This window comes from Berghia stephanieae, chromosome 7, assembly GCF_034508935.2.
Source record: "Berghia stephanieae isolate SIO BIC M18660-M18661 chromosome 7, UCSD_Bste_1.3, whole genome shotgun sequence".
In the NCBI taxonomy this organism is placed as follows: domain Eukaryota; kingdom Metazoa; phylum Mollusca; class Gastropoda; order Nudibranchia; family Aeolidiidae; genus Berghia; species Berghia stephanieae.
The window spans coordinates 17,326,622-17,336,621 of record NC_088366.1 but is presented as its reverse complement, the minus strand read 5'-3'; the positions used below and the strand labels follow the sequence as shown (position 1 = coordinate 17,336,621).

The window sequence follows — 10,000 nt, the reverse complement described above, 5'->3', positions numbered from 1 at the left end:
ATCGTCACATTCGTTACGATACAATCAACGTTTTTCTCATTCAAATTTCTTCTGTACATCATAAAATTTAAAGAAAATGAACGGTCTGTTGTAGAGCATGTTTTGCTAAAGAAATTATGTAGATCTATCACAAGAATTTACTACTCTTGTGTTTGAGTGATAAAAAAATCTATTTTTGTGTTAGTTGGGTGTGAGGTTTTGGGGAAAATCCTGAAAATGGCCGGTAAGGAGAGAGTTAATCACTCGTGGAGAACCCGCAAAATAAGCGGAAGATACATTCTATTAGAAACAGGCGATCATCTATTAATTATACTTATTATACCGCTAACTGTATAGTATTTTTAGATTTGCCGGAAAATCTGTACTCAGTGATAAAAATGCAACATTGGCTTTACGGATCCCTGTTAATCCCCAACTCTATTTTTTAAAAGAATAGATTAGAAAGAGTATCATGACTTCATTGTGTCAGGAAACATTTTAAATTACGCCATCTTATTTTTTTTAGTGTGTGTGTGTGTGTGTGGACATGCTAGAATTGCGTAGAATAAATTATACTCGCAATGAAAGTCACGCGTCAAAAAAGACTTGAGTATTACAACCTAGCAGGTTTTCCTCGTATTAATTTGAGTCAAAGGGGTGATAAAAATAGCCTGAAATAAAAAGAAGGCTTGCAAGTTATTCGTACATCAGTCTGTAAAAAATAGGTTTATAATTTGTGACCCATCGTCTCAAACCGGTATTATGCCGGAACGAACTAAATGCTTAAAACCGAATTAAATGTTAAACTTGTCAAAAATATAAATTGTTGGCATTAGCAACCTAAAATAAGGTATCCATTCTCCTCAATAAAACATACAAACTCAACACAAGTCTGATATTTCTGGCTATAAAATCAATTGTCAACTTCTTAACCATCCCGACTTAATACCGTTTTGAGGCGAAGGGTCACATTTTTAGATTTGCCAGCGACTCTATGCTCGATGATAAAAAAAATTTAATTTGCTCTTCCGAACAATGTTGATTTCCAACACTTTTTTTAAAATAAAAGATTGTAATCATTTTTATCTCTTTTTCTTTTCTGCTTGTCCTTAGTTCTAAATCCTGGACTTACAAGCCAGGGGTGCTGTACCCTGCTCATTCGGAAGGAGATGAAAATAATCCAGAATCGCATCCCGTGCATTGTGACCGGATTTTAGAGGAACAGGACTGTAGAGTGGAATACGAGGTATGAACCTTACTCCAAGCAAACGCTAATTAAGCTTGCCTCAATGCTGAAGCGATAACGTCCACTCCATTCAGTACAAGTCGTCTGCAAGTCGGAGTCTTTCTGTGTTAATAACAATATTCTCATAATATTATATTATGTGGCGACCTACCTATCTACTACGGATGAAGTGAGCATTTTGATTAAATGTGCCTTACCCCGGGGCCATCGATAGTCATCGCCAGCTTGATTGAGGCAATTCTTAATTTATATAAAGGAGGAGAGGAAATTTACAATGTTCAATATTTAAAAACAAAGTGGGAGTGAACTTAATTAATTTATAACAATTTTGCCAGAAGCGATTGGTAACAACACATGAACAGAGTAATGACAATGACTGCGTCAATATATAACGTTAAATGTTAACCTTTCCTACCATCCAAAGAATTCTTGAATATGTGATCAAACTTCACAGTATCATGACATGGTGAAACCGACGGTTAAAAATACGTATAAATTATGATAAATTATAATATAGATTATAAATTATAATAATACATAAAACGTTTATTACGTGTATATATTTTGAGTAAAGTTTAATGGGAATATAAACGTGAAAATAAGACAAAGCGTCGATGGTCAATTTTTTGACTTCGTCTCCTATGACGTGATATTCATCTGCCCTATTCTGAGGGACAAAAACATCACGTTTTGAATATTTTCGCCTGATAACTCCTTCTTCAAAAATCGATCCAGAAAACTTGTTCTTCAAATATTAAAAAAATAGTCCTTCAGAGCCATTGGGCCCTGGAGCCGGAATTTATCCCGGTTTCTGTAGCTTGAAACCGACAAATAGCAATTGCTTAGTATCCGTAGGGTATGACGCTAGTCAATCGCAAAGTACTTTCCGACAAATCTAAGAGACTCAGCTACCCATTTACTGCTGCTGGGTGGACAGGAGGTTCATAAAAAATCTCGATACACCCTTTGCGTGTGACGCGAATACTCTACCAACTGAGCAATCGGGACCCCCATCTTCAAATATGGAAGGACTAAAATTACCTTCATCTTGTCAAAAACTTTCAAACCCGGGACTTCACAGGATTCCCATGTTTGAGTATTTTTGACAAGATGAGTGTATGAAATTTAATCGATCGATATGTGAAGGACAAGTTTTCTGGCCAAAATCTGAAAAAAATGTGTTTCTTAAAGTTCAATAGTATTGAGGTTTCAAATGTAAGTTAAAATCGCTGCTTTATCTTTTATACTTTTTCTACGTTTTAATCATGTAAACAAATGGACTGAAGCAAATCTCTAGTACAAAGTGATTTGGCGTTTTTTGTTCTTATAATTTCAGTTGTGTATTCTTTATATATATATAGTTTACATTATCAATCAATTTAACAAATTTCATTATTATCAACAAGTTAGGTTTGTTTTATTAAAGCTCTTAAGCGAATAAATATAATCTTCTTCTTCTTCTTCTTCTTCTTCTTCTTCTTCTTCTTCTTCTTCTTCTTCTTCTTCTTCTTCTTCTTCTTCTACTACTACTACTACTACTACTACTACTACTACTACTACTACTACTACTACTACTACTACTACTTCTACTACTACTATACTACTACTACTACTACTACTACTACTACTACTACTACTACTACTACTACTACTACTACTACTTCTACTTCTACCACCACCACCCCCACTACTACTACTACTACTACTATATTACTACTACTACTACTACTACTACTACTACTACTACTACTACTACTACTACTACTACTACTACTACTACTACTACTACTACTACTATTACTTCTACTACTACTACTACTACTACTACTACTACTACTACTACTACTACTACTACTACTATTTTGTTCCTTAATGCTTGGCACTCGGTCGTGTCCCGTCTAAATTTAGCGCAAAGGGAAATCATCTCCAGGTTAAGTCCATAAGGTTATGTATAGAACTGTGTGGGGTATGTGGCATTCAATATGTAATATTAACATGTATAATTAATTTGAATTTTCCGATTAACCTCTCGATGTTTGCATTGAAAAAAAGTTCAAACCTGTGTTTTTGATGTTACCAATGCGTGATCTTCTCACCATCCTAAGATTTCTAAAACGATATTCTAAAATTACTGAATTTACCACGTTTGATGAGACACCCCGGTGACGTTTCTTGTGAGACTTGGGCTGACCTCAAGCTGTGTATGGAATAATATGTTTCTGCTTGGATCCACCTCTATGGATAATTCGCTTGTGTATAACTTTCAAGCTCCTGCGACCCAAGTAGGGTGATGCACGCATTTAATTCCAAATCTTGCGTGTTATGCCTCTTTTTGCAAAGCGCTGCAATGACTTTTGAGTGTCGCATGTTCTGTTTAAGTTTAAGAGACTACAATTAAATCCATTTGTAAATAGACATTCAAAGTAACTACATTACAATTAGCCCAAAGAATATGTAAATTTCTGAAGCAAAAAACAAGGATTGCCCGTGCCATTTGAAGCACATAACTATAAAATTGTTATATATTCTGTTTCAAAAAAAAAACTATACTTATAACTTATAAATTGCATGTTTTACAGTTTGGCCTTATGTGTGTCACAATGCAAAAAACTTGTCCTTGATCGACTAAAATGACACCTCAGCTTGTTAAAAATTCCCAAACATTTGAGAGTGTTATTTGATATTGAAGGACGGGTTTTCTGACCAATTTTTAGAAAGAAAAAAAATTTCTGTATTATCTTCAGGGTTGAACTTTCAAATACCAATGAATTTAATAAAGTAAAAAGCACGCAAAACATAAAAACTATGACTTATCATCTCAGTCCCTAATTATGGCATGAACCAGAGACACTAAAAGTTATGTTTAAAGATTAGATTATGAAAAGAAATTGAATTGAATTTGACCCATATAAAAGCACTTAGGTGCATTTTTCGGAATAGGGTTTTCCGTTATGATACCGTATTGAGTCATCAATATTGAGACAAATTAAATTCTGATGAATACAAAATGCAGTCGCACAAAATAGAAACATAAGTTTTACTATGCATATTTTTATCTTTAAAGCAGGTGTATTTCTCAGAACAGTTTTCAATGGCCCACTTGTTAACAGTAACAATATGTTATATTAACAAGGAATTGGAAAATGGAATTCCTCACAGTGCCGGGAACATTCAATTTAAACAGCAAATTGATGTTATGTAGTTTCTTTTTGAACACAATGTCTATACATTTTCTACATAGAAATATGCCATTTCTATCATAATATTATGTACATCGAGTGAACAGAAGAGAACAGCCCAAATTTGGATAACTTGTGACTTTTGAGCCATTTTTGATATTTCAAACAAGGAAATTAGTGCAATTTTAACGTCATTTTTCCTCATACATTTTCTGCAACTTTTAAATGTAATGTTTTACCCATGTGAAGTAAAATAATAATTCCTCTTTAGTACTTTTTCAAACACGACGTCTAATCAATATTTATTTCAAGTTAAAAGTAAGAGTTATTACTCAAAATCCGCCAGGCCCTTTTCTTTTGTTCACTCGATTTTATTTTGTACAAACTATGTTTCAGCCAAATTAATGTAAGGTATGTTGTGATTTTAATACTTCTTTTAATTTCTATCATAATCCTTATCATAAATGCAATGTAACCATCATCACCGCCATCACGCCAATATCATAATAATTTGACTATTACTATTATATCATTCTCACCTGCGCCAAACTTATTTACCAAGTGCCACTAAAATGATGTTATTACGTTTAAAAAGAATCATTAACATGATCATCTATATATATATATATATATATATATATATATATATATATATATATATATATATATATATATATATATATTGCTGCCATAAGTACTACTACTACTACTACTACTATACTACTACTACTACTACTACTACTACTACTACTACTACTACTACTACTACTAATACTACCGCTGCTGCTAGTACTACTACTACTACTACTACTACTACTACTACTACTACTACTACTACTACTACTACTTCTACTACTACTACTACTACTACTACTACTACTACTACTACTACTACTACTACTACTACTACTGCTACAATTACTACTACTATCAAAATTATTTATTATTCTTGTTATTATCATCAACATCATCATTATTATCATTCATATTATTATTGTTAATATTATTATCATCAACTTCATCATCATCATCATCATCATCATCATCATTATTATTATTATTATTATTATTATTATTATTATTATTATTATTATTATTATTATTATTACTATTATTATTATTATTATTATTATTATTATTATTATTATTATTATTATTATTATTATTGTCATTATTATCCACAATGGACAGTGGGCAGGGAGGTCACTTATTGTGTATTCTATGCCCTTATACCTGTTTTCAAACTGCTTTTTGTCTTTGTTTTGGAATGGGATTACTTGATTTTGTCTTTTCCCTTGTCGGAGTCCTTCGCTGAGAGGGAAACAGTCAAATGTATAGTTAATGTTTTGGGAGATTATATTATTTTCTTTATAAATCAACTCTCTGATATGTGTTGTTTTATTTGTTGTTTTGAATGTATAATGTAAGCATTTGAGTGTTTGTTTTTTTTACTCAGTGAGATTACTGTGCTTGTGTCTGGATGAGACTTGTAGGTAATCTCAAATTATGCACAATGATAGTATGCTCTTGAAATATAAATCTGTTCCTAATTTGTACCATTCGCCTTTGTCTTTATTTTCTTGTGTGCGTTTTATTATTATTATTATTATTATTATTATTATTATTATTATTATTATTATTATTATATTATTTATTATTATTATTATTATTATTATTATTATTATTATTATTATTATTATTATATTATTATTATTATTATTATTATTATTATTATTATTATTATTATTATTATTATTATTATTATTATTATTATTATTATTATTATTATTATTATATTATTATTATTATTATTATTATTATTATTATTGTTGTTGTTGTTATTATTATTATTATTATTATTATTATTATTATTATTATTATTATTATTATTATTATTATTATTATTATTATTATTATTATTATTATTATTATTATTATTATTATTATATCTATTATTATTACCGTCATTATCATCATTATTATGATGATGATGATCATCATCATCATCATCATCATCATCATTAAGATTACCATTATAAGTATTACTATTATTATTATTATTATTATTATTATTATTATTATTATTATTATTATTATTATTATTATTATTATTGTCATTTGTTAGCAAGGACTATCCCGCACAAATCTTTGGGCCTCTTTTTCGCTCACGAAGTGCCCAAATTCGCGACAAAATATGGGACGAAGCCGTTTGGTATATGCTATTTTTAAAAATTAATTACGACGCTGTTTATCAATGAATATGACTGAAAGTTGGCACACAGTTAGAAAAAAGGTCATTTTAGATTATGTCAAGCGACAAAACTCGTACGATTACCAGAAAACCGTTAAAAATAGATTTTTACTCTTTGGAGTAAAATATTTCTAAAACTACCGGGCGTGTAGGTTTTGTCGCTGACAAGGTAATACATGAACATTTCTTCTTTTAGGTTGTAAAATTTCATATGAATATGACGAGTACTTTTCCCGTATTTTTCAAAACACTATCCTAATTTGTTCTTCATTTGTAAAAGACATAGCCATTTTGCCCCCCTACAGCCCGAATCACCAGGGTTGCCAGATTATTTTTCAACAACATGCCAGGGGAAGACTCAAAAAATGCCAAAACACTCCAAAAAAATGCCAAAGTCTGTTGACTCCCACCCCCACTAAGAAAACTACTCACTTTTGATAGACAATTTACTATCATATCCTGGTGGCTTGCGTGTTTTCTTTTCTTTTTCTTTTTTTTTTTTTTTTTTTTTTTTGAATTATACTAAATTTCCTGTTGGGGTAATTATTTACCTACTGACTACTAAGTGGAGTGCTAAACCACTACACCACGGTTGGATTTTAAGAATGAAAAAGAAATGTGAAGATGTTTGTTTTTACGCGTTTAGAAATAATTAAGAAAAGGTGTCATTTGAAGTATAATATACAAGAAAAGAAAATGCCAAATGAAAATGCCAAATGCCAAATGATTTTTCTAATGCCAAACGGTTTTCAAAAATGCCAGATTTTTGGAATCTGGCATTTAAAATGCCAAACTGGCAACCCTGGTCCGACTCACAAGTTCAAAACGATTTGGCACCAAACAGCGGCTGAGCGAGTCGTGGCAAAGCGCTTTCTGATTGGTTGACCTCGTTTTAAAGTTCATGTCTAGTCAAAATGTCTGCGCGGTCTCACTGGCAGAGGGGTGTTTATCGTCTGCCATTGCATTTGGGTTCAATAAACAGCTGATAATTTGACTGTTTAATTTACAAGAATTTAAGAAATTATAGTTAAAAGTTTTCGATTGCAATATGATCTACAATCTCAGCATGGGTTTAATTATTGTGTTCCAAGTCACGTTCTATCAGTAACCTTTGTCCCCTTGTCCAATTTCTCTTTTCCTTCTATATTTCTTTTGTTTACGTACGCAATCCCTCTCTCTCTCTCTCTCTCTCTCTCTCTCTCTCTCTCTCTCTCTCTCTCTCTCTCTCTCTCTGTGTGTGTGTGTGTGTGTGTGTGTGTTTATATATAAGTTAGAACTCTTCTAATGTTTTCATCATATTCTCTATCAAATTTGCCATAAAATTGCCAAATTTCAATCTTTTAATCCACTTATTACGCAAGATACAACCAAAGGTCGAAAAAAATGCCGAAAAAGCGTCCCATATTTTCGCGTTTTTTTCCTCTTTGCGGGCCATCCAAATAAATGACACCTTTGAAACTGCGTAGCTTGTTTATTTATGATAGTAGGGGGAATTAGGCTAAAACCGTGCAAATTCGGGTTGAAAGCATGAAAATTTGCATACAGGTTGCTAAGACCCATAGAAAAAACATCTGATATAGAACCACTCTGGCAATCAATTATAACGTATCGGTTTAAGGCCTTAGATTTTACCTATTACAGCTATATTAAACAAGGGAAATAACTGCGTAAAAATATATTTTTTCTTCATATTCATTGTATTAGGGAAAATTAGGCTAAAACCGTGCACATTGGGGTTTTAATCCTGAAAATTGGCATATAGGTAGCTATGACCCGTATAAATAACACCTGATATAGAACCACTCTGGCAATTTATCATAACAGTGCGTTTTTAGCACTTTTATTTTTTCCTATATAGCATTACTTATCCGAGGAAATAACCACGGCAATACAATGTGCGTTCTAAAACTTTAAATACACCGGTAACCATTTACGGTAGCTAACTGATGGTTATTTCGTGTTGTAACTAGTAGATAAAAGCGGGAGAGTTGGGAGAGGAGTGAGTGGGAGCGACGGAGAGAGAGAGAGAGAGAGAGAGAGAGAGAGAGAGAGAGAGAGAGAGAGAGAGAGAGAGAGAGAGAGAGAGAGAGAGAGAGAGAGAGAGAGAGAGAGAGAGAATTTTAATCATTACTGTACTGACCTAAGACCCCCCCCCCCCCCCCCACACACACACACACACACACACCCCGCATCTACATAAGTCCGTACAAGGCAAACCGGACCTTAAACACTTGCATCGGGTGCCGATAAATTCTCTCTTACATGAACATTTGATGAGTTTTTGGGACACTTTTGACAATACTGGAAATAAGCTCCACAGTGGTTCATGTCGATCGACACATTTGTTGCAGGGTACACTTCTATAAAAGATATAATGTTAGCAAAAGCTCGATTTCTTTCAACAACTGTGACATCATTAGTATCATCAGCAGTGACATCTTTTGAAGCTTGTTTTTTTTAAAGTATCGTACATGACAAATTTTATGGTATAGGGCGGCCGTGTGCTTCCTGAGCGACTAAATCTCCTCCGGCAATAAATGACAACATATCAGAATCTTTTATAGATAACGCTATTTCACGAATATTTTCTTCCATATCTGTTGTCATTACAGAATGGAGTACTCCCGATTCCATGTTGTTTTTTTTTTAAAGCACGTTTGTTTATTATAGTCAATCTCTAATTTTGAACGTTGTCTCATTATTCTCGTGGGTTGCTAAATATATTCATTCGGTGACTCCTCCAAGTCAAATGACGAAGTTTGGAATTCTTGTAGAGCAATTCTTTTAGATTTCTTTAATTCTAATCGCCTAATTTTGTTGGCATTAAATTTTACACGACAATACTTATGCCACTTATTATCATTTTGTTTTAAACTTTCAATAATCTCATTTAGAGGGACATTATAAACGGTCTGTGTTATCTTGTTGGCATATCAAACACTTGTCCCAGTCTCTGGGAGCAGTTATTTTTGCTATTGTATGTGTATCTGAAATCATACAAACGCATTACTTTATTAGGCATATGCAATATTCTTTCATAACTCTCTCTCTCTCTCTCTCTCTCTCTCTCTCTCTCTCTCTCTCTCTCTCTCTTTCTTTCTCTCTCTCTCTTTCTTTCGTTCTTTCTGTTAAAGACACATCATCAGCAGGCAAAATGTGTGCCGTGCCTTAACAGAAGGACACAACAGTACAAATAGAACATTCTCCCATTGTCCCTTTGAGGTAAATAACGTTAAGTAAATAACTTGCAACAATACAGCATCATAGTGGTTGATGATGATGATAATGATGATAATTATAGCAATGTAAATGGTATGCTGACTCTTTACTGTCATCAAGTTTGAC

At 32.5% G+C, this 10,000-nt stretch overlaps 1 protein-coding gene across 1 annotated transcript in view; it reads left to right on the top strand.

Annotated features, from left to right (window-relative positions):
• The window catches only part of LOC144976815 (uncharacterized), a 132,919-nt gene extending 128,968 nt beyond the window's left edge, over window positions 1–3,951 (top strand). The window contains exon 24 of the mRNA XM_078921295.1: window positions 1,093–3,951. Coding sequence (XP_078777421.1) covers window positions 1,093–1,231 — 139 coding nt within the window. The 3' untranslated portion in view covers window positions 1,232–3,951. The remainder of the gene's footprint in view (window positions 1–1,092) is intronic.
• Window positions 3,952–10,000: the final 6,049 nt, after the last annotated feature.